Source organism: Pseudoliparis swirei, chromosome 20 (genome assembly GCF_029220125.1).
Source record: "Pseudoliparis swirei isolate HS2019 ecotype Mariana Trench chromosome 20, NWPU_hadal_v1, whole genome shotgun sequence".
NCBI lineage: Eukaryota > Metazoa > Chordata > Actinopteri > Perciformes > Liparidae > Pseudoliparis > Pseudoliparis swirei.
The window spans coordinates 11,943,684-11,968,152 of record NC_079407.1 but is presented as its reverse complement, the minus strand read 5'-3'; the positions used below and the strand labels follow the sequence as shown (position 1 = coordinate 11,968,152).

General features: G+C 44.1%; 2 protein-coding genes across 2 annotated transcripts; one reads left to right on the top strand and one right to left on the bottom strand.

The window, feature by feature from the left end:
• The first annotated feature begins 7,433 nt into the window (after nucleotides 1–7,433).
• Nucleotides 7,434–19,562, top strand: kcnk6 (potassium channel, subfamily K, member 6). The gene is made up of 3 exons (XM_056441652.1): nucleotides 7,434–7,803; nucleotides 14,382–14,774; nucleotides 18,513–19,562. The coding sequence occupies exons 1-3, from the start codon at nucleotides 7,488–7,490 to the stop codon at nucleotides 18,746–18,748; spliced, it is 945 nt and encodes a 314-aa protein (XP_056297627.1). The 5' UTR covers nucleotides 7,434–7,487; the 3' UTR covers nucleotides 18,749–19,562.
• Nucleotides 19,563–19,814: 252 nt separating this feature from the next.
• Nucleotides 19,815–23,847, bottom strand: sertad3 (SERTA domain containing 3). Its single transcript, XM_056441653.1, is given in 3 exon segments — nucleotides 19,815–21,529; nucleotides 21,532–22,355; nucleotides 23,197–23,847. Coding segments are annotated over 2 exon segments (930 nt in total). The 5' UTR covers nucleotides 22,349–22,355; nucleotides 23,197–23,847; the 3' UTR covers nucleotides 19,815–21,416.
• Nucleotides 23,848–24,469: the final 622 nt, after the last annotated feature.

Here is a 24,469-nt window from a genome sequence, read left to right as displayed (position 1 = left end):
CGACGGTGTCGAAGCACCATCCCTCAGTGCTGGGTCGGATCCCGGTTACATTTGTGAACTCTCTTGGCGTTTTGAGTGTCCATGTTGAATAACCGGGAGCGCAGTATTCCTTTGTGAAAAACTGCTTGGTGTTTCTCCCGGCATCCAGGAGGTGGTCGTCTGGCTGACCGAGTAGATGGCAAACGGTCTTCATGCTGTCGTATGTTGATGTACCAGAGAAGATGTTCTGGCCAAAATATAAGAAGGCCAGGGTACATCCCAGTCCCCACATGTCGATGTCTTCACATATGGGGAGGCCCAAGTCCACCTCTGGAGCCCTGTACCCCATAGGTTGCATGATCATACCTGGCTTGACTTCGGAGGCCGGCATGGCCAAACCGAAGTCGATTAGTTTGACCTTGAAGGGCTCCTCCCTGTGATTGACCAGCATCACATTATCAGGTTTGAGGTCTGTGTGCATGAGACCAATGCGCTTCAGGGCTTTGAAGGCCACCAGTAGCTGACATGCTATGGGACGGATCTCGTTTGGAGTCAGTGGCGTCCGTCTCTGAATCACAAAATCCCAGAGACTGGTGTCGAGTATCTCGAAAGTCACGCAGGGAACACCTTGAACATTGAAACTGTCGATGTATTTCAACAGGTTGTTCTTGTCTGGGTTAAGTGCCCTCAGTCGCTCCAACATCCTGACCTCTGCTTTGTGATCAGCATCATTTTTAAATAGCTTTATAGCCATTGTTTCGGTGGTCTTTAAGTTGACACATTTAGCAACTTTACCAAAACACCCTTCTCCAAGTATGCCCAGCACCTGATATTGGGTGGAACCATTGAAGAAGGTTTCTTTTTCTGACTCAATCGGCTCATTGGCCTTTGAAGGATCACACGTGTTCTCTTTGGAACCTGTGTCCCCATCCTCAGGGTTGTTTCTGCCTGAGGCTTTGATTGAGTGGGTTGATTGCTGATCACTGGGGGAATCGACGAGAGCGTTCTCGTATTCATCCAGGTCGTACGGTGGGGAGATGATCATCAGCTCATAGGCAGCTTGCACGTATGAGTTTGTGTTCATGCGGTCCGTCATGTGACACATCGTGATGAAATCGTGTTTGAGGGCTTGTGCAGGTGTGATTCTCCTCTCGGCATTTGGACAGAGCAACTGCTCCAGCAGGTTGAAAAATGCCATTGTGTCTTTGATCTCTGTAGCGTCCGATGAAAGTGAGAAGGACTTGACTGCGTCTTTCAAACTTCCACAGGTGTCAAAGCACCATCCTGCAGTGCTGGGCCAGACGTCGGTTGCATTTGCGAACTCTCTTGGGGTTTTCAGTCTCCATGCTGATTTACCGGGAGCGCAGTATTCCTTTTCGAAAAACTGCCAGGTGTAGCCCCCGGCATCCAGGAGGTGGTCCTCTGGCTGACCGAGTAGTTTGCAAACAGTCTTCATGCTATTGTATGTTGATTTGCCAGAGAAGATGTCCTGGCCAAAAAATAAGTAAGACAGGGAACACCTTGAACGATGAAACTGTCGATGTATTCCAGAAGGTTGTTCTTCTCTGGGTCAAGAGTCCGCAGTCGCTCCAACATCTTGACCTCTGCGTTGTGATCTCCGATGTCTTGAAAGATCTTGATGGCTGTTGTTTCGGATGTTTGTAAGTTAATGCACCTGGCAACTTTTCCAAAACATCCTTCTCCGATGAAGTCCTTCACGAGATATTGTGTGGACTTGTTGGTGATGATTTCTTGCTTCTTGACTGTAAAAGGGACGATCGCTGATGATTGGGACGTCATCGTGTCTATCAAATGTTTCATAAATGAATCAAGATGAGTAGAGTGGAACAGAGGCAGTCCAGTTTCATTGGGGCTATTTGCACGATTTAGTGGCGTTGATCTGATGATGCCATCGAAGTGTCCTCACATTATAGGCACAAAGCCATCAAATAATTTAAAGAGACAAGCACACAATTCTGTCTCCTACATCGGTTCAGAATGTTCGGTCTGGAACATCAGCACATGATCATGTAACCTCATCATGTGATCAGTCAACTCTGCATTCCAAATTTTTCAAATTTTGTATTTATTTTTTAAAATTGTAATGTCTTTACTGGCCTATTGTATGCAGCAGTGGTTCTCGTACTTTTTTCGTTGACTGTGATGGATACACAGCGCCGGGCCGTGAGTGTCTGATTTAATATAGAAAAGATAAAATTTAGTTTATGATCTTAAACTTACATTTTATTAAATATTCATGAAATAACCATTTTGAAAGGATTTTTTTTATCGCTGATAATTTTAATTAATATTTTTTACAAATCTCACATACCCCGTGGAATGCCTTTCTTTAACACTATTTGAGAACCACTGGTATAAAGTATTATATATATAGCAGATATATAATTGTATTGTTCTATATAATTGTTGTTTAAATAACAGTCACTGGCAGCCCGATCACCCTTTCATAAGCCTGTGAGATGATCAAACATCTGCTCATAACCATGCTTCATCTATCGTCGAATATACATACAATATCAAACTCTGATGTCATGCAACAGGATGTAACAACGACAATGCAATACATTTAGCCGTATGTACAGTGGCAGATTGGGGAACTTGCGATCAGGGGGCTGTATAATGCTGTAAAAGCAATGCATTCTGGGAGTTATAATGCTTGCTTCCATGATCCTAACGGTCAAGTGTTTCTTTTCACAGTAATTTACTGCGTACCGCTGAGAATCTTGGGAAAAGTAACATTTAATAATTTGGAAGTTCTCATAAATGAGTAGCCAGAGAGTTTTTGCAATTCCTCTGTTAATCTTGTCAGTTTCTATTTTAATTATAACGTCTTCTGTGTGTTAATACCCACTTTACTTTGACCAGTTTAAGAAAGAACATTAAAAAGTGCCGTTATTTTTTTTTCACCGTTGCGAGCGATCACGATCGGTTCGCTCCCGGCGCTGCAGCAGTGAAACCCCGGTACACAGACCCCGGAGCACGGACCCCTCTACACGGAACCCTGTACACGGACCCGGTACACAGATCCCGGTACACGGACCCGGTACACAGACCCCGGAGCACGGACCCCTCTACATGGAACCCTGTACACGGACCCGGTACACAGACCCCGGTTCACGGACCCGGTACACCGACCCCGGTGCACGGAACCCTGTACATGGACCCCGGTACACGGACCCCGGTACACGGAACCCTGTACACGGACCCGGTACACAGACCCCGGTACACAGACCCCGGAGCACGGACCCCTGTACACGGAACCCTGAAGAGAGAGGAGAAGAGGAATCCTTTTCTTCCATGCCTTTACAGGCTGTGATGTTGTTTCAGCCTTCCGTGGCAAAGGGAAGAAGACTGCTTGGCAAACGTGGGGTGTATTTGATGAAGCCTCTGAAGTCTTGACCAAACTCAGCCACTATCCACCAAGAATAGATGACAGTGACCTGAAGACTTTAGAAAGGTTTGTGGTCATGATGTATGACAAATCCAGTGAAGCAGCAGGAGTGGATGATGCCAGGTTGGACTTGTTTGCTAGAAAACAGCGGTCATACGAAGCCATTCCTCCGACTAAAGCAGCATTGCTTCAGCATGTAAAGCGTGCAGCCTACCAGGCAGGCTGCATTTGGAGTCAGGCAACAGCATTTCAACCAGAACCAGAGAGTCCTTCTGAGTGGGGATGGACCAAGAAAGATGATCAGTGGCAGGTCCTCTGGACAGAGCTATCACCAATAGCAGAGAGTTGCCAGCAGCTGACCAAATGTGGATGCAAGGTAGAATGCAAAGGAAGATGCAAATGTTACCAGTTTGGTCTTACCTGTACAGCTCTGTACAGCTCTGTGCAGCTGTAGATAGATAGACAGATAGATATATACTTTATTAATCCCCAAGGGGAAATTTGTCGTCACAGTAGCAGCACCAATAAACTAAACACACAAAAATAAAAAATAAAATATAAAAAACAGGGATGAAAGATATAGGAGTATACAAAGTAAAATATAAAATAAAATATATATGTATATGTATAACATATATGCATACACAATACACAATACTCATGACAAGTTAAATTAAATATAAAAATATTAAATATAGACAGTGTGCAAAATGCAAAGTGTGTGTATGTGTGTAGTGTAAATGAAATGTGTGTGTATGTGTGTAGTGTAAATAAATGAAATGTGTGTAGTTATTGCACTATGATCTGGCAAGAGGTGATCTGTTGTAGAGCCTCATAGCCGCCGGCAGGAATGTTCTCCTGTATCTGTCCTTGTGGCAGCGGAGCGTGAGGAGACGTCTGGAGAAAGTCCTCCTCTGTCCCTGTAGGAGGTGGTGGAGAGGGTGGTCCGGGTTGTCCAATATGGACACAAGTTTCTTCAACGTCCTCCTCTCCACCACCTGTTCCAGGTGCTCCAGCTGGCAGCCGATGATGGAGCCAGCCTTCCTAACCAGTTTGTTAAGACGGCTGGTGTCACCGGCTCCGATGCTGCTCCCCCAGCAGACAATGGCAAAGTGCAGTAGGTGTCTGGACTCGAAAGAACTGCAATGAACTTTCAAACATTTTAGATGTCTCAGAAAAACAAAATAGATCTAACCTCCTCAATAACATGATACATTCTGTTTATTAAACATTCTTTATATTAAATCATTTTTCTGTCTTTTTCCATGTTATTTACTAGAGATGTCACCAAAAGACCCTCAATCATTAAGATTTTTTACATTATTGATGTTCCCAGGGCAAATAATAGAGGATTTAATGGTAAAAATATAAAAATATGTCCCATGGGTACAATTCTGTGGCAGAATATGTCTGTCAAGCAGCAAAATTGGCGCCCATCTTGGAAAATGGCGGCCATTTTTTAAATGTAAGTGGCTAACGTTCTTTATTTAATTAATGACCCCAGAGGGATACATATACCAAATTTGGTGCTTGTATCCACTTTTGAACGATTGTTACAGTTATCTGCCCCACTAAAACAAGAAGGGGCAAGTTAACCGAGCATGTTGAGCATCATGTAAGGTGGAATTTAAGTCGAACTTTCTTTCGGCTCGACGGAATGGTTCTGCCTTCTCTCGCTGAGTCGATCGACGCCACTCGAACGTCTGAAGATTTATATTACGTTACATTCCAAAGCAACTTACAATCAGACACAGCTACAGGGAGCAATTCAAGGTTAAGTATCTAGCTCAAGGACACGTCGACTAAGTCTAGCAGTCGGGGATTGAACCGCCGATCCTCCAATTGAAAGACGGACCTGCTAACTAGGATTGAAGTTGAAGTAATAGCCTCTTGTTGAGCTGATAAACCCATATTCTGAATCATTAGTCCCACATCCAACAATGAGGCACAGTATAATCGCAAGGCACACCGTTTTGAACTGAAATTGTGTCTCCTTCAGGATATAATGGTCATTTCTAAAGAAGAGCGGCATACAAACAAGCAAAACAATGCCGTGGTGGGACCCCAACATGGCCGCCAGAGTTTGTTGTGGTCACGTGAGTGAATACGCTCTATAGGAGACAAAATAGATCCTAATTGGGTGCAGCTGAGGCCACTTTGCCACTCCGGCACCGTTCCTCGAGCCACACCCCCGCTTCACCTACTCTGCAGCTGTGCTTCCGCACACCCCGCTGCCACACTGGCCCATACACACAGACTCACTCTGGAGCTGCCCTCACTTAAACCTTTAGACTTAAACATCCATAAAGTTTGCCATTTTCAGGAAAATGTTTGCAACAGCTCTGTGTTTGTGCAGCAGAAAGACATTCACAGCCCGTGGAAAATCATTTAGATGGCCTAAAAGATTTTCAACGGGCATGATTTTCCATGGACATCATGGGAGCTCTCCACTGAAAAGATACATCAGATTTTACACATGCAGCACATATGCACCGATCTGCAACTCAAACAAAGACAGAGGCCCGACGTGACACATCTCCTTCCTTGTTTTGGATGAGCTTAATATAAGACAAGCAAGGTCATCTTTGGACAAATTAAAGGGGGGGAAATCAAGATTCTCATAATGTTGGGCGACTCTGTGAAAGAAATGTTAATCAGTTAAAGGATTATTTTTCATTTCATTAGGATAGAAAATGTCTTTAAAACAGGACTTTACCTTAACATGTTGTCTTTCACACTGAAGTGGAAAGACAATATCCAAAATGCACAATTAGGTGTGTTTTCCACTTTTCCTGCATAGATTTCTCCTAAATTTATCACAACGTACCTCAAAATAATGCCTCATTTGCATATTTAAGCATTCATTTCAGAAAACTTGCGATAAAAAAATTGAAGTAACCGATTGGGGAAGTTTCAAGTTGATATCTGTTAGTTGTTTGTTTACCCTATTCACCTGGAAACTTTTCCAGTTACAATCTGTATTATGAAGGTTTTCAGAGGGGCTTTGTTCATATGTCATTCATAGCCTTGACTCAACTTCATGACCACTGTCGGCTGTAGTTTGTGCTCCTTGTGAAATTGTAGTGTATTGTACCGAGGTGCTTCAAATGGTGTGTGCACCCCATCTATATTGAGGAGACTGAGTGTATAACTCAATACCAACATTACTACATCCTCTAAAACTGCAATACGTTATCTCGTTGGACCCAATGAACTCACAGTTTAGCCTCAACAAGTGTGTGAATATCCAGGGCTTCATTCCATCTAGTTTGAGAAGCATTTCTCATCAAGGTTCTCATCAGCATTTTTTATGAGTCGTATTTCAGTCGTATATCAGCAGCATTAACAAAGCACAGGCTCTTGGCACATCCAGGGTTTCCAGGACTTCTGTTCCCTCGATCGCTGTTCTTGCAATGGTTTGGGTGGCAACCTCTCCTTTCCTTTTTCACTGAATCATCATGTGAAGGAGACACAGAAAAAAACTGAAACTGCTCCACAAGGAAGTGTTTTAATGCCTCTCTGTGCCAGCGACAAATGGAGAGCTTTTGTTATCTCAACTGTTATTGCCTCTGACCAAATAAGTCTTTCAAAACGCACACAAGCTTATTTAGAACTGAATAAAATACCGCAGAATATTTCGACATGCGATGTGATTCAAATATATATAGTTACACTAACTTATTATCACCTAATTGTTAAGTGAACACATGAATAATTATGCATTCAAAATATATATATTTCCAAGTTAAGACAATCTGGTTATTTCGACAAACGTCTTAAAAACCAGTACACGTAACACAAGTAATTGTGTATGCTTTTGTCAAACAACGCTTTATTAAAGTTGTGCCTGGGTGGTTTCCAGGATCCAGGATGCCGGACTTCCAGGCGTCTCGGAGCTGACCACACCCCTCCGATGGGAGGAGGATGCGTTCAGCAGGAGGGGTTCAAGTTCAATTGGGACAGCCCCCCCAAAAGAAAAAAAATCAGTTCCCACACAGAAAAGAAGGGAAGAAAAGGAGAGAGAGAGGAAAGCGGCGACACGGACGGAGAGGAAAGCCCCGGTGACACAACCAACGCGACACAAACAAAACGAGCCATGCAGTCGGTGTGCAGGTCGTGGCTGCTGCTTACCTGCTTCGTGCTGTTCTACGTCATCTACCTGGTCTTGGGAGCGCTCGTTTTCTCCAGCGTCGAGCGGCCGGTGGAGGACAAGCTGCGGCAGGACGTGGACGCCCTGAAGCAGGAGTTCCTGAACCAGAGCTGCGTCAACGCCGCGTCGCTCGAGCGCTTTCTGCTCAAAGTGCTGACGGCCAACAAGTACGGGGTCTCCGTCCTCGGGAGCGCCTCCGTCGCCTCCAACTGGGACCTGGTGTCCTCCATGTTCTTCGCCAACACTCTGGTCACCACCGTCGGTGAGTTTGTGCACACTAAACGGTACACACACACCAGCCAGATAAAGTCACGTTTTAGCCACACAACTAATGAGAAAACGACTGTAACTGAATGCAGAGGTTCAAATATAATATAACGTAATGTCATGCATTTTAAACAGAATATAGACATCACCAGGCCAATACTTTTCTTTCTTTGTTGTCCACGTGTCATGGGAGTGAGAGACAAGTGTTAGCTGTTTGACTTCCTGAGATTAGGTGCCTAGACACAGCCCGGGGGGAAATAGGTTTCCTCTTTTACTTCTCAGTGAAGAGATAATTTCTGTTCATTCGACCATAGACATCTGCCGTAATGTCTCGGTGACCCTAAACTATTCATTCACACACCTGCACAACGACCAACTTAAACAGCCTTGTCATTTTCATGGGATATCACTTCATTGGCTGAGCTCTAAACCTGAGAAGAAGAAGATTCAAAGATATGCTGTTTAATACCACATCGAAGCAGTTTGGGAGAGTGGAATCAGTTACTCGAGCGTTATACAATTACATTAACAAACAAGGAATTGATCCATCACACTTCCTTTTGCTTACCTTCTTGCCGACAGTTGTGTAAAGTTTATGTACGTTTCGGTATGTCTGTCTGGAAATGAATGTCTTGTGTTGCTGAGCCCAAGAAATGTACAACTCTCATCTCATTGTTTTGCGTTGAAGCTTTCAAACTGGAGCCATATTCCAGGAATGATTTTGCTCTTCACTTTTAGTTTGCTCATCATTCGGAGCACTTCTCAGAACGGTTGTAAAACGTCTGCCTGTGGCTTTCTGTGGTCACTGGAGGGGTTCTTCATCGCCTTGGGCTCGGAGAACGTGTGACAAGCGGGGGAGTGGAGTTTTGAAAATGCGAGTGTTCATTCAGTAATGGAGCGGAAATGAGACATTTTCTCTCAAGACTCCTAATGTTATACAAGTTGAATACTAAGTCGCCGGAGTCCCATTTTGTGTTGCTGTGTAGTTGGCAGGAACATCCCAAAAACTGCAATACATCCAAAACAGCGCTGCCAGGATCCTGATGAGAGTATGAGCACTTAACACCCGTTCTCCACTGGCTTCCTGTCTCATTCCGGATTAACTACAAAGTCCTACTACTCACCCATGAATGCAGAAATGGACATGCACCTCCCTACCTACGAGAACTCATTACTCTCCAAACCTCCAACCGCACCCTCAGCTCGCTCTTTGGGGTCCCCAACACCAGGCTCCGCTCCATGGGCGACCGGGCCCTCTGCTCAGCAGTCTCCCCGCCCACCTCAGGGCCACACAGACACGGCACTCCTTTAAGACTGGCCCGAAACATTTTTATTCAGAAAGGTTGAGTTTTATGACTTGTGTCAAATATTCCTTTTTTTATTCTAGTTAGTTTTGATTATGTACCAGTTCTGTGGCACTCTGATATTCTTGAATGAAGAGTGCCTTCCAACTAGAATTTATTATTTGTTTACTTCCAACTAGAGATGTGTCTATCCGCACAGCTCAGATAACCAAACATTAACACTTGAATAAAGTTTCTCTGAGACAACCTCCGTCTGCAGTCATTCCACCAAATGATGGTGTGGTCCAAAGAAGAGCAGAGCAGTTTGCTCATCTGTTGTGGACTTGCAAGACTTTCGTTTTCACCCAGTGCAATAGTGTAAGTTTGTTTTTCCAAGTATTCTCCAAACCTAATTTGTAAAATTGATTTAAGTTTGTGTTTCAAAACGATGCCTGGCTTCACATTAGACTACTGCTCATGTGTGGTGAAACGCGTGAGGCAGCAACAGTGGTACCTGTTGTACGTCATCCTTGCAAAATGTTCCCAGCTGGTCTGAATTCCTGTTGAAACGGGATGTTTGGGCAAAACACACTGACACAGGCCAGGCCAGAGCGTCAGAAAGCCTTTGATGTTAAATTACATGGAAACAAAATAATTATGGAATAATTATATATATGTATTTAAAGTGTATGAGGAAACTTACAAGTGTATATAAAAAGATAGAGTACGAAAAAAACATTTCCGAACTCATTTCATATATGTAATTATTATTGCTTTAGAATGTGTATTGGACCTTGTGTTTTGTCTTAAATGCTGCGTAATTGTAATGGTCAGCATTCAGAACCTGGTGAGACATGACTGAAGCGACGTACTGCCATGCCAGCAACGCCACACTGAGAAGCTCCGGGAGGCATTTTATTGCACGCTGCCATGCTATTTAAACAAAGTAGCATGAAAACGCTCCGTCACATTCCCAGGCACGCTGACACTCACATGGGGACATGCAAACTAATCCGTGAAGCAGAACGCATTTGACCTTTTGTGTTATAGTTTGCTTTCATGTGACGCATGGCGTTCTTTAACAATGCTGCATGTGTTTCCTTTTGTGGCACTTCGTTCATTGTCAATATGTTTGGTTGTCAAGAGAAAGAAGTCGAGCAGTCGGGTGATCCCGCAGGTGGCAAACAAACTGCCGGTTGACTATCTGAGTCTTTATCTGCAGGTAGAATCAGAAGTGAACACCAGCACAGTGTAATTCACAAGCCTTGTTCTGCTGCCTTATTGCATAGGATTGCTGTGTGTGTGTGCTCTGTGCACAACTACAAGGACAGTAAGTTAGTGAAACTGGAAGGATCTGCATATTCAGTTTAAGGGAGTTTATTGTGGTCAGGCGGAAGTCATTTCAACAATTAATTTTTTGGCTACTGAAACTGATCTGTGTCTAAATAGATTACATGTCTCTAAATTAGCCTCCGGATAGAAACATGCAATCGTGTATCCTTCAGGCTTTAAGTTGAGCTGAGATACGTTGGACCCATTTTACATGGTGACAATGCAACTAGGGCTGCAACTAGCGATTATTTTGATAATCGGTTGATTATTTTATCGATTAATCGGATTTTTAAAAAAAACTTTAATTTTCAACCCTTTATTCAAAACAGGGTCCGTACGGTCATGGAAAACCTGGTAAAGTCATGGAATTTTTAAATGGCTATTAGCAGGCCTAGAAAAGTAATTGAAAAAAATTAAATCCCAAAATATTTGGAAAAGTAATGCAAATCTGTTTTATTCAAATGTTAATTTACACGGTATATATACGGTATGCTTTGGAATTCTCAGTTATTTTAAATACTACATCTTCTCACTTTGTCACGTATAGACAGTTTTCACAAAATGTTTAATCATGGAAATGTGGTTTAGTCATGGAAAGGTCCTGGAGACCCACTGGTCACCATGGTGATGAACCGTCACAAACAGACTGACAGCTTTCCTCTCCTGAGCAGTGGTCCCCATGTGGCCCCGCCCCCTGAACAATATCAGACGCGTTACGATTTATTATTTTGTTCACCCTGCCCGCTGCCGTTGAGATTGCAGTGAGACGCGGAAAAAATGTGAAGTGGTGCTTTTCGCAATAAAACATCTTTGATGGGACGTGTCGCGTCTCGGCCAATCAGCGTTCAGATGTCCAGTGTTTGGGAAGTTAGGTTAGCTTGAATGTTAGTCCGCTACATCTGCTGCTGCTGTCACGCTGCACGGTGTAGCGATACTAACAAAGTACCCGTACGTTAAAAACGATGTGATTTAGCATATTTTTTGTATCGATACTTCATTAAAAGAGCGATCAGAGCGCACGCGCTGCTCTGCTCCGTTAAATGTTGACTGCACGCGCAGCGCAGCGCTCACAGTGGCGTCGTGGCTTATCTCCGTTGCCTTTCTCCGTGGAAAAATATTTTCCGCTATCCGCCACGGAATAAATAACCACGTTTTCTATGTTATACTCTTGTGGAAATGCCACACACGTCGTGACATGTAGCGCCCTGGTGTCTGGGGTCATAACGTCACCCGGAGGCGCACTTAGCTCCGTGAATGTCTCCGGCTACGTGAATGACTTCCGCATCCAGCGCCACGCGAGCAGCAGCAGCCAATTAGATTCATCAACAGAGGAGCAGCTCAGCGCTGATTGGCTCTCACAACGCAGCGTTCCGTCTCTCCCTGCGCTCAACTCAACTTTTTTTTTATACTCCGTGATTTATTGAGCGCCGTAATAATCGCGAGACACAACGAATCGATAATAAAATTCGTTGCCAACTATTTTAATAATCGATTTTTATCGATTCGTTGTTGCAGCCCTAAATGCAACCACATGCACATCGCACAACTGTGACGGAAACGTTTGATTTCTGACAAACAATCGCACTCTGCACAGCTGTGCATCGCTTCGCGACAAACAGCCGCTTTTATTTTGTGTGCCGAGTCCCCCGCGCGTCGGAAAGCAAATTAGTTTTGACAGCCACCTATTTTGCTGAAATACAGAGCATGTCAAGTGTTTTTAATTGTTCACTTGTGTTTTCTTTGGTAAATATATTAAGAGTTGAGATTGATTTAAGTTCACATAATGCTCAAAGGAGCTCTTTGATCCCAATTGATGGATTAGATTCAGTGTTTCCCCTAGGTTTTAATAAATTTGCAAATACCTGTTTTTTTCTGTGAAGATGGGGTGCTGAGTGTACATTAATGAGAAATCAAATGAACTTTTTTGATTTTAGCAAATGGCTGCAATAAAATAAAGAGTGAAATATTTAAAAGGGTCTGTATACTTTCCATACCCACTGTATAGTTGGTGCTTTTGCCAACCTAGAAAAAATTTGGAAAAGTTAACATTTAACAACGCTTGACAATTAAATTCAGTATAAGAAATCTTTAACTAATGCAAGGACAATCTAATTAATTGTTAATATAGCGATCACATAATGCAAAAAGAAAATAATAATTGGTAAACATGTATGAAAAGAAGCTAATTGAGCTTGTCAAAACAGGTGCAGCCCAACAGATTAGCTAGTTGGTGTGGTTAGGGTCCTTATAATGTAATAAATAGCTGTTTCATGCTTTAAGACTAAACCAGTTCAAATATTTGGCAAGGGGTTTTACTGAGTTTTACACTGCATATCTTTTCAAAACAACAATAACGTGCAACCTTTGCAAAACAAACGAGTGCATATATGTCTGAGTCATCACGCGTTATTATTTTAGCATTAAATAATGATCTTTCCACTACACCTCCTATTAAAACGGGGTTGCAGACTTGATACGGACACTCAATAATGCTCAATGTTGAGCTCTTGTTTTGAAGGGCAACAGCAGGAACGCCGAACTCAGAGACACCTGGCAAGTCGCCAAGAATCTTGTGTGTCTGTAATGCGGAGAGCTGAGGAGAAGCGTTAACGCAACCATGTAGAGACTGAAATGACATTCACCCTCTGTCGGTCCCCCTCAGGCTGTTGGTTGGGCCCCTTGAACCCAGACATCGCCTTGAGGCCCTTCCAGACCCCGCTGATGTCATTCTGCTGCAGCTGATCCTCCATCTTCGTCCTGTAGATATCTACCTCCCTGATCTTCATCCTCAGCTCCCTCTGCACGGTCCTGAGATTCTCTTTGTTACCCGTCCTAAAGACCCTGTTCTTCTTGAGGAGGGCCTTTATCTCCGGGTGGTGTGCACCAGGTTGTGGTCAGATCTGCCCAGGGGAGGAAGAGGTGATGATGAATATGCCTCCTTGGTGTTGGCACAGAGGAGATCCAGTGTCTTATTGTCTCTGGTGTGACATACTGGGTGAAGGCGGGCAGAGTGGAGGATGGAGGGGCATGATTGAAGTCCCCAGAGAGAAGGAGGAGGGCCTTGGGGTGTTGTGTCAACCGCCTGCTTGTCGCTGAGTGGATGACGTCACAGGCCGCTTCAGCGTTAGCAGAGGGCGGGACATACGCAGCTATCACAAAAACGTGCGAGAATTTCCCGAGGCAGATAGTTCGGCCAACAGCTAACGGCTCAATGTCCGCTGTGCAGGTCTGCTCAACATGGACCCCGTGGCTGGTCCCCACACACGGGGGTGAAACTGGCAAAACGGCAGGTAGACCACGACAAGCTCGGCGTGTCTGGCTGCCGTAGTGCACTGATTGCTACGGTAATCAGTAGGGTAAAAACAAAGTAACAAAAAATAATATAAGGAAAGCTCAAGTGCATGGGAGCCCTTGTGCGGCGCCATGACAACCAATACAAACATTGTAGTGGCCATTTGTCGTACGAAATCAAACTAAACTATTAATCAAACCGCCACTGATGCACCGTGGGTTTCGGTGTTGACGCATGCAAAATAAATTAATGTCCATTTCCGCCTGTTATTATTCTGATAATTTATTTCTTAAACCAACAAAAAAGAACTAACAAAATGTTGACACTTCCTTTCTGTGCTGTGGTAAAAATCATTGGCCACCCAGGTGCATGCTGGTCCTGTGCCTACCCAGTACCCACCTCTACATATAACCACAGGTGTTACCCAATCAGTGAACCTAAAACTAAATATATTAAACTACAACTATCATAAGAAACGACTAACATATCAAAATATAACCTAAATAATCAATATTACTTTACAATAAAACCTAAATACAAATGTCAAATTAAATAGCTCCAACAAACATGATTTGATCGAGTCAAGCTGAGGAACCTGCCCGCTGCCCCATGGTCACTCTACCGGTCCTCTTGTCTGTTCCCTCCCAACATCCTGTTCTTCCACAGGTTACGGTTATACCGCTCCCCTGTCGGACACGGGCAAGGCCTTCTCCATCCTCTACGCCCTGATCGGAGTCCCCTTCACCATGCTGGTGCTTACCGCCTGCGTCCAGAGGATCATGCACCCTCTGGTCGTCGTGCCCGTCGGCCACCTGCAGCGCTGCGGCATGCAGCCTCGCGTGGCCACCGTCGTGCACTTCCTGCTGCTGCTGGCCGTGGTGGTGCTGTGCTTCTTCGTGACGCCGGCGGCCGTCTTCAGCGCGCTGGAGCCGTCCTGGTCGTTCTTGGACGGCATCTACTTCTGTTTCATCTCCCTGTGCACCATCGGACTGGGAGATTTCGTCCCGGCGACACAGCCCCAGCAGAATTACCGGCAGCTGTACCAGCTCTCCGTCATCGGTGAGTCCCCCGTAGAGATCAGAAAGGAAACCGTGTTTTTATTCCTCGGTGCTGGCAATTACATTTTCCGGTTGTCCGTCCGTAAGTCTGCAAATTTGACACAAACATTCACTTGGGCTCAAGCTTGAACTTGTCAGATGTTGGTGGTCAAAGGTCACTGATGTCACAAGAGTAGCATAACTCAATAATTTGTATAACAATTATGACAACTTCACACAAATGACAAAATAGGATAAAATGATGACCTTTTGGACAAATATGGGCGTTGGCCTCAACTCCACTGGTTGGCGGAGGTGGTGTTTCTAGTTATGTATTTTAAACTTGTTTCCAAAAACCGCAGCCAATAGAGCGGTCTGTCTTTCAATCAGACGATCGGTGGAAACACACGGAACCCAAAACATTGCTCCTGCAGGCGGAGGTGTGTGAAAGGGCGTGCTGTGTTGAAGCTGCTGTACAAGTCCATTTTAAATGTTGTGTGTTAATAATTTTCTGCTTCAGTTTCATGACTTTGTTTGTTTGGCTTCTGATGGTTAACTTGTTTAGTCTGAGCGGCTCACACACTTCCTCTTATTAGGGCTTGGCCATGTTTGATAAGAAGGTGTCGCCCCATCCCGGACACAGTGACTCGCACGCCAGCTCAGACTTTAGTGAGCAAACAAGAAGGTTTCCAGTGGTGCCCACACCGTGCTGATTGCAGATGAGTTGGTACTCGCACGAGAAGTTTCCCAAAGACGTTTGGGGGTGGACTCCAGAGGTGACGCTCTTATCTGCTTCCTCTTTTGGAGGGAAAAGATGATGAAGCAGCAATATTGTTGTTCCGGAAGGAAAGTAGTCTGTGTCTTTTTTCCAAACAGAATAAATATGTCGGGAAAGTCACTGAAGGGGAAAACAACATATTTCCAGGATTATTTGTGCGTTTTATTTTTTTGTCTCCTTCTCTTGGGGGATGAAGCTGACCTCGCATGCAGCCTTCATTCTCACCTCCGATGTGAGAAGTATCACCTCCTGCCGCTTCTCCTTTCTCTGTAGAAGTGAAATGCACTCTACTGTCATCGGTGTCCATAAGACTTTGCCGCCAGTTCTAGTGAATCTGAAATTATCTCTATAGCGTCGGTGGCTTTTCAAAGAATCTTTTTTTAAACTTTCTTTTTACCGATTTTTTAAACGAGTCAACGGCACTCATGGTGTACCCAAAGTTACCAGCTCGATGTGTTTTTAGAAGCCTAGTTGTGTTCAATCGACAGTCTAAAACCCAGAGATTCGGTTTAGAATGATGAATAACCAAGGAAAGCAATAAGGCCGGTCATTTGAGAACCTGGTTTGTCATGATTTATTTATTTGTGGATTGATTAGTTGATCGATCGTCTCGGCTTACTGTGAAATCGTGTACACTTCTGTTCCCCAGAGGATGAATCCTATTGATCCCTTGTGGCGCCACCATGAGGATGAGATCTTTTGGAGTTTGTGTGAAATATCCCCAAAAAGACAAACTTGGATGGATTGCCATAACATTTGGGACACACAATTTCACATCCTCCTCCAGAATAAATTGTAATCACACTAGTGATTCCCTGATTATAATTGTTTTCATGTAGTGCCACCATCACTCAAATTTACAAAGAATTTGTGATTGAATACTAGTAATCCCAATCATCGTATTAGGTGATGGGAATTTGTCTTTTCATGCTAATCAACAAACGGCAACTTGGTAAAATGAGACCATGATGACCTGGTCACCGTGTGTTTCATCATGCAGATGTTAGAATTCAGCTCAAAGCACATCTGCTCTCTTCGATGTAGACTCTTAGTTAACAGATCAGTTGCATCCACGATTTAAAATTTTTTTTTTGTCCATAATTTTCATAACATGAGAGTGCGAGTCATCTTTCAACCCTAACCCTAATTTGTCAGTGTAAACCACTTGGGCTCCAGATGTGAACTGTACATGTGGTTCTTCATTTAAAAACCCAGTGGTTCCTTTGATCTTGTTTTAGATTGCGACCTGGCCGTCTCCTGATGGTGTCCTCCTCTGTGCCGGGTGTTTCCTCTGGAATTGAATCCGAATGACTTGCTGTTGTTTTATTCCCCTGTGGTCTCAGTCGGAGAGCTCTACAGCGAATATCTGACAAACACATTTAGGACAACGCATTGGAAATGAATGCAGCCTTTTGTTTTTATGATTAACGAACGGAACAAGGAAATGACACCCTGAAATAGCTTGTATGCATATAAGCTGCATATGATTAAAAGCTGGTCGGTTTCACACCGTCTGTCAGATCCATTAAAAGTGATCATAAGCTGCTATTATCTGTCCTCGCTGTGGACAGATAAAAGCTACGCCGTATTTCCCCTGTACACCCCCCACAGTACGCTGTGGAGTTGTCGAGCTGAGGCCTCTGGGTTGGCGTGCTGGTGTCGTGAGGCCATTGTCCAGGGCCTGACCTTCGAGTCGGTTGTAGTGAGTGTGTATGTGACGGAAGAGAACCGCGTGGCTCGCAGCAGGAATAACAAATGTTGACACCTTTTTCCTTTTGGGTGGAACTGGATTCCCTGAGATAGTCCAGGTTCGTGTGAGACTTTAATATTAATTTCTCTGGCCACATTCTCCGATTAAAGATTTAGAGTTCGACATGGTAGTTTAATGCTGGTCTGCCTTTTCTCCACAATTGTGCCAATAAAACAACCATTTATAAACCATATCATTTCATACTTGATTATCTTATTCCTGACATTTAATGTCTCTGAGCTTGTGTCGCGAGACTCGTCCAGTGAAACTCTCCCAGCGGGGTGGTTGTGCCCTGAAAGCTGCCCTGCTCTACTTGTGTATGTTGTACACAGAAGTGACGCATGCTGCATATACCTTTAAACAACAGCTCTGTGGAAAATACCACATGTTCCGACAGCATCGTCACCAATTTAGTCTTCATTCATCACGGGTCTGAGTCCAACTGGTGACGGTCTCCGGCAACACTTTAAAGCTGCAAAAAGATTCTCTGCAACCCGCAGCGGTTTGATTATGAGATTGAACGTCAGACCTGCAGTTTAGTCGTGTAATAAAGTAACTCGAAAGAAAGAAGCCGAAGGCGCTCCTCTTCGAGGCATGGAGAGAGCTAATGAATATTCTGAAGTGGAAATCCTGAAATCCAGGAAGTAAAAAAATCCCCTTTTTAGTGATCATGATTTCCTATTTGAAAGGGTCATAATTAGAGATGGGCAATATTTATGTGATTTGTACTTGAAATACAATTATCTCACTTCCCCTGGTCAGAATCGGACCAGGTCAGGGCGGAGTGGGACCAGCTGTGTTCTACCTGTCGCCACACCCACAGGCGATGGTCAACGCCATGTTCAGCTTGTAGCTTGTCCCAGCCGCTTTGTAAGACAGTAATGTTCCTAAAAACAAGTGAAATATAAGTTTAGTAAAGTCACCTGGATGTAACTCTGTGACCTTCTTATTCAAATATGTGGATGGAATGTTCGAGCATTATTTGGAGTTGGACCAAAACTCAAAACGGCAGAAAAAAAGCCATTTTTCTATCTGTTGTATGCGTGCCGTCACAGCCACATTCACAGGATGCTGATGCAGTCTTTATTCTATTTGAGGACACACACACACACACACACACCCTGATGCATCCACTCTTTCAGAAATAATGAAACGTCGGCTCCAGATGAAGACTTTCTTTTGCAGTTGTTCTGTTGACTGAATGACCGCGTCTCTCTGCCTCCTCCCCCCAGTCTACCTGTTCGTGGGCTTGATGATGATGTTCCTCCTGCTGCGCACCATCCACAAAATGGCCGACCTGCACGGCCTGACCAGCTTCTTGCAGCTGCCGCCCTGCGAGGTCGACCTGGACGACGACCGGAAGCCCATCGTGGAGGACCGACACGAGGCTTTCCTCACGGAGAAAGAGGACATGAGGCCCCTGGAGCCCGGATCGCAGCCCTCCTACAACACCATCAACACGAGCTGAGCTGTGGGCGGAGGCAGAGATGATGAGGGAAAAAGAAAAAAGCTCCACCTGACATCCAGACTGGTGGCTGAATCTGAATTATTGTCTTCATTTGTTGCTTTTGTCTTCTTCACCCAGGTCCTTCTTTTTATGTTTCACGTCTGCACATCACGGGGAAAGCACCTCCACACTGTGGACCGGACCGTCCAGCCATATGTTAGAGCCTCGGTTGGCCTTCACCACTTGACTTCGTCTTCATGAGCTTGAATGATCACCACTGCAGTGAAATGACACAGATCTGGAAAAGCCTAATCGGTGACGTCAAATGTGGACCGTTTAAAACTCGGGGTGTGTTTGGATTTCCTGTGTAGAAGCGGCAGCTGGCCCGGGTCGGCCTTGAAGACAGAATCCAGGGACCAGCACTGGGGTGGCCTCAGGACACGGGGCCCCTGGCCGCTCTCCTTTTTAGGGTGCTGCTACATGGTACTATACCTCCAGAAGACCAAGACACACCGGGTCAAAGGGTCGGAACAGGAAGCGACAAGACTGTAAATAATAAGTGTTTCATTGCGGTGAGGAAGGATTTATTCTCGATGCATAAAGCACATGTTACTTGTCAAACATGGCACCTTATGTGAGATTTTTGGACGTCGGGAACACTTAAATGCACTTTAACATTCGCAGCAGTTATTTTTCATTTCTGATTAGAAGTTGAAGTTGAAGTAGGCTTATGTCCTGGTACTGTAAACACAAGGTATTTATGTTTTGTGTAGAACCATCAGTTTCACATGTTTTCACATTGCACAACTGTGAATTAAAAGAACCTTTCCTTGTATTATTATTATGCCGTCATCCTTCGTTTTGGGTGTTTGATCTGCAATCCTTCATGTGTTGCTCGTTCACGTTCGTGGTTCTTTAAATACACTCGCTGCGGCTTTTCTTCAGGTTCCTAAATGAAGCGCATCAGATGACAGCATTTATTTATGTGAAGTAAACATCAGTTTTTCTCATGTATTTCCGCAACTGTCAAATAAACAGGAAAATGTACTATCTTTTGTAATTAATAGATAATTTCAAAAAGCATGACTTGATTTTAACATTTTATTAAGAACATCGTTATAAATAAAGACATTTGTCTTCTGAAAAGTCTAAATACAGTGTCTGGGCATCCTGCCCTCAATCTCCAAATGAAATATTAGAAAATAATGAGTAAATTAAAATGACTGCCATAGTGGTACATTAATATAGCATTACAGAATTGTCAAACATGGTATGACCTTACATATCAACAAAAATATGCCATTTATAAATAGTGTGAGACCCAGCTATTCCCAACGGCCCTCTGCACAGAAAGCAACTGAGAGGCCAAAGACCTGACAGACGTCAGGCGCTCCAACCGGTTCTCCTTTCATCTGCTGGACCTTCATGGATAGCTGGTGAAGTTTCCTAAAGTGTTTTTCTCTTTTCAACAACACATTGACACGGGTCACATAACAGGACTCCACTTTAGGGGTTCGGAAGGAATAATTTGACCAGCAATATTACCATTGCTTAACACAAGAGACAAGAAATGCATATTAACAAAAGTGCAATAATTCAGATGTAAACCAGACGTAATCTGCGAGCAGAGCTGCTGATGCGTGAACAGCTGCTCCCCGCATGATGCTAAGCACCCGCCACAAACACCACATCTGTCCAGCTGCCGCGTAGTGGCTGTGACTGAACAGTGACTCTGTACCAGCGCATTAGAAACCCCATGAGGACGTGTTGCACACAATCTCAGAACGGTTGACGCTCTTTGAATAAAAGCATCTTGTAAAAGACGGCAAATGCTCTTTCTGAGCGCGACAGTGCGTCGCAGAACGGCGATTTGTTTCCTGAGCTGCAGCCGCACTCAGACCAAGAGGGAAAACATTTCACACCAAACTTTGAGTTTCAGATGGGACATGGCTGAAGGTGGTTGAGTGGCATTTAGATTTTAGTCGTGATCTTGTTTCCACTGAGTACTTTACTGCCAATGCAGGATGCATATGAAATGTCATCGTACTGTACCTCCACCTGCTGCTTGCTGATTTATACTTGATAAAGTGATGGATGAAATTTGAAATCACTCGATTTCTTTTCAGACTAACGAGCACTTTGTCTGGGTGCGCCTGCTGTTTGAAATCCTGACCCGGTCTCTGAGCACCTGATACACTCCCCTGTTCTAACTCGCTGATAAATACGAGGTTAAACAATTTCTTCACAGAAGTTTGACCTATAATATTAGTATTTCAAATATTCTACTTCATACACCACATTCTCTCAGAACCCACAATAACATTTTACTCACAACACCCGCACATAATCGGCTGCTTTTTGTTCTCAGTCTCCGATGAACTGGGATGTTCAATGTGAACGCAGGATCACTTGAAGCTGTGGTGCCATTGACACATTTTAGGGTGAATCCTGTTTTCTAACCGCACCTCCCTTCTCTTGTTCCAATTAGCTCCATCACACTTGACACTGTAGTAAAATGCTTCTCAGCAGTTCATTGCGCAATGACGCATTGCCATTAAAAAAGGAAAACAGACGTATCTGGTTTCCTACAGATAGTTGTCATTGTGGCTTCCATTATTGCTGGAGAAACACAAACTCTTCATGTGAAACAAAAAGCCCCATGTCCTCGATTGTGACTAGAGATGAGTGTCTAAGAAAGAGACGGTGAAGAAGCAGGTGAGGATGACAATGGGCTGAAGGAGGAGAACGAAGGCAGGCACTTCAGATCCTGGTTGAGAGAGAGGGAGAAGCGGTGTGGAGGGAGGAGGAATAGGAGAAAGTCGGCAGATACTGGTAAAAGTCATCCCCAGCCTGGTATCCACCTCCACTGCCTCTGAGCCCAAGCACACCCATGTCCCTCTCCAGCAGGGATGTGTCGATATCCTGGAACAGATCGCTAGACTCTACCTGCTGCTCCCAGCTTCCCGAATAACTTCTGACTCGCTGTTTCACCCACCCCACTCCGCCATCGCAGGGCCCCGACAGGTTCTCCAAGGACCTGAGAGGTGTACGTGGAGCTACCTGTGGGCCCCCATCAAGGATGGAGTCCAGCGCGGTGAGAATGGAGGAGATGGCAGCTGAGAGGGAGCAATCGGACTCTGTGGACATCGAGCCCCAGTCCTCATCTTCGTCTTTAACAGACAGAGGGGCATTTAATGTACCCAAGTTGCAGTTTGCAGGAGACCTACTTGTCGCGCAATTTGACGTGCAATCTAAAGAAAGCGGAGGGCAGCTGACGAGAGCTGGTTGGCTGTCAGAATACATCACTGCAGAGTGATGCTTTGCTGCAGCGCCTCCGGTCAAAATACTCTCCTGGAGGGCAGATGAAGAGCTACAAGGCGGTTGTGACACCTCCATGTCTACAGAGGGCGCCATAGAAGCCTCCACGCTGATCAGCCGCAGAGTGTTGGCTATGAGGACAGACCGCCGCAGGCTGGGTTCAGGCAGCACCTGGCCACACTGGTACTTGTTCAGGGAGACCGAGAAGATGAACTGGCGCTGGCTCTCCCAGGTCGGGCTGCTCCTGTCGGAAACCTCCACGTCCTCCGGTGGATGTTTGCGCTTCTGCCCCTTGATGATCATCTTTAAACTGCGGAGGAAGGCGAACGCCATTAGTTTGACTTGTATTTCTGCTTAAAATCATCTCTAGTTAAGATTACAAAAATATTAAATAAGAATGGACAAATAACAAAATGCTTATGAGATAAGAAACTTCATTATGTCTGCGCTGAATCATAAAATAACAGAGCAGTCACTCATTAGAAAGTGAATCAATGGAAATGTAATCTATTAAACATTGATAGCTTAACAAACATTCAGGATTCAAGGTTGTTTTGGGGGCAGTATCAGAAATGTGACTTTGGGCTAATGAATAAATGATTGAACTGATAGCCCTAGACTGAGACAGTAAATAGTGAGGGGAGGGTAGCAAAGACACTAACAGTTAACATGTTACAACATGGCCAGCTGCTTGTTGTAATAACACATTAGCAACAACCGTATTAATTAAATAAGGTGCAATCCTCGGTGTGTTTAAATGGTTTAAATGGTTTTACTGCTTTTATGTGTATTTTTTCACATTTGGCCGAATGACTTGGCAAATAACTATTTGACTCATTGATTCAAAGATACTGCTGAAAACATGAATACAATACCTTCACATTAAATAACCATACAAGTATAATACAGTGCATTCAGCGATGTTTAGTAAAAACTACAGATCGCAGAGAGCGGTCCGCGAGACGGACTTCAGTGAGGGTTGGGGGTTGTGACGTGAGGAGGGAAATGGAGCCCTCCAAAGAGGCCATCGAATAACGTGCAGCGGTAGAACTAGATTAAAGAGACGGAAACGAGGAACGTAGTTTGTTAAAAAGACGAACTTTTTTTTTTTTAACACAGTGAGGAAGTTAGACAGGTTTAACCGAACAAACCTGTTGAATCACTTCCCGTCTCCCCTCGGAAACGTTGACTTTAGGTAGCTAGTTAGCGTTAGTTAACGCACTTCGGAACCGTTACTGGGGGGTGCCTCCTCTTCCACCTCAACAAGAAACAGAAATGTAGCGTTTAAACTCCGCTAATTCAAAAGTAAGTCGACGATAATAAAACTATTTTAAACTTTTTGTTTCAAACTCTCTCCGCTCCGACTGGGCGAGCCGACTGACTCCGTCTTCTCCCGCCCGTGATTTGAGTTTCACTCCAAAGGGTTTGCTGTTGGGTGCTGGATGCGTCGAAAGGCATTGTGGGTAGTGAAGTTTATGTACGGTACACTCAATCTGAATAAGATGACCTTACAAATCACACGTTTATCTATAGTTAAATGGTAAATATATCATTGATATCAAAAGTTAAATAATACTTAAATATCATTCGCTCCCTCCCTGATTATTTTCACGCAGGTCGAATTGTCAAGCTTGATATTATGTAATTTGCATACATGTAATTCCTAAATGATTACATCACCGACAGAGGAGACCTTTTAATCAGTATATTAATTTTATATACAAAGTACGTCAGTGTGCGTGTGTGAAAACACTAGTATTTACCGCACTGCTATTTTATATTTAAGTTACAGTAAGAACATTTTTCATTTCCAAGAGGATATTAGGCTGCTGAACGGATCCTAAATCAAAACAATCGGAGAGATTTCGAAATCTACACGTTTCACCGACCATTTAAATACGCATGAAATCAATTAACAGGTCTAGGTCCCACACATGCACCGTACACGTTATACAAAATGTGTGTGTTCAACTCTTGGTGATAAAAGTCTCAATTGTCCGAACCGGTCTTAGTTATTTCAGAGACAGAGGTATTTACCTGGAGTAGCGGTGGTCGGCGGGGAAAACATTAAACAGACCCAACTTCTGCTGAGACAAACTACCGACATGTCAAAGTTCACGGTTCGGATTTAAATTCCACCACTCGACTTCAGGCCGCATGAAGAACCAGTGAGTCCACTTTAAAAACAACAGCAGTTCCTCCTCCGCCTGTGTATTGGACGACCGAGAACAACGTGTCGTCACACTTTCCTGGTCAGCAAACGTCTGCTGCACAGCATATTATAGCATATTATACCGTATCATGTTATATACATAACATGTAATGTTACGCCACCACTCAACCATTCCTGACATGTTTTATATAGAGAAATTCTCTGCTTAAAAAATATAGGTGTCTAATATGTATGTAATATATTCTGGATTT

Bases quoted from the DNA above. Each gene is read 5' to 3' on its own strand.
- kcnk6 (XM_056441652.1), top strand. From the start codon at position 7,488: ATGCAGTCGGTGTGCAGGTCGTGGCTGCTGCTTACCTGCTTCGTGCTG. The intron at 7,804-14,381 runs GTGAGTTTGTGC...GTTCTTCCACAG, and splicing joins CACTCTGGTCACCACCGTCG to GTTACGGTTATACCGCTCCC. The intron at 14,775-18,512 runs GTGAGTCCCCCG...TCCTCCCCCCAG, and splicing joins GTACCAGCTCTCCGTCATCG to TCTACCTGTTCGTGGGCTTG.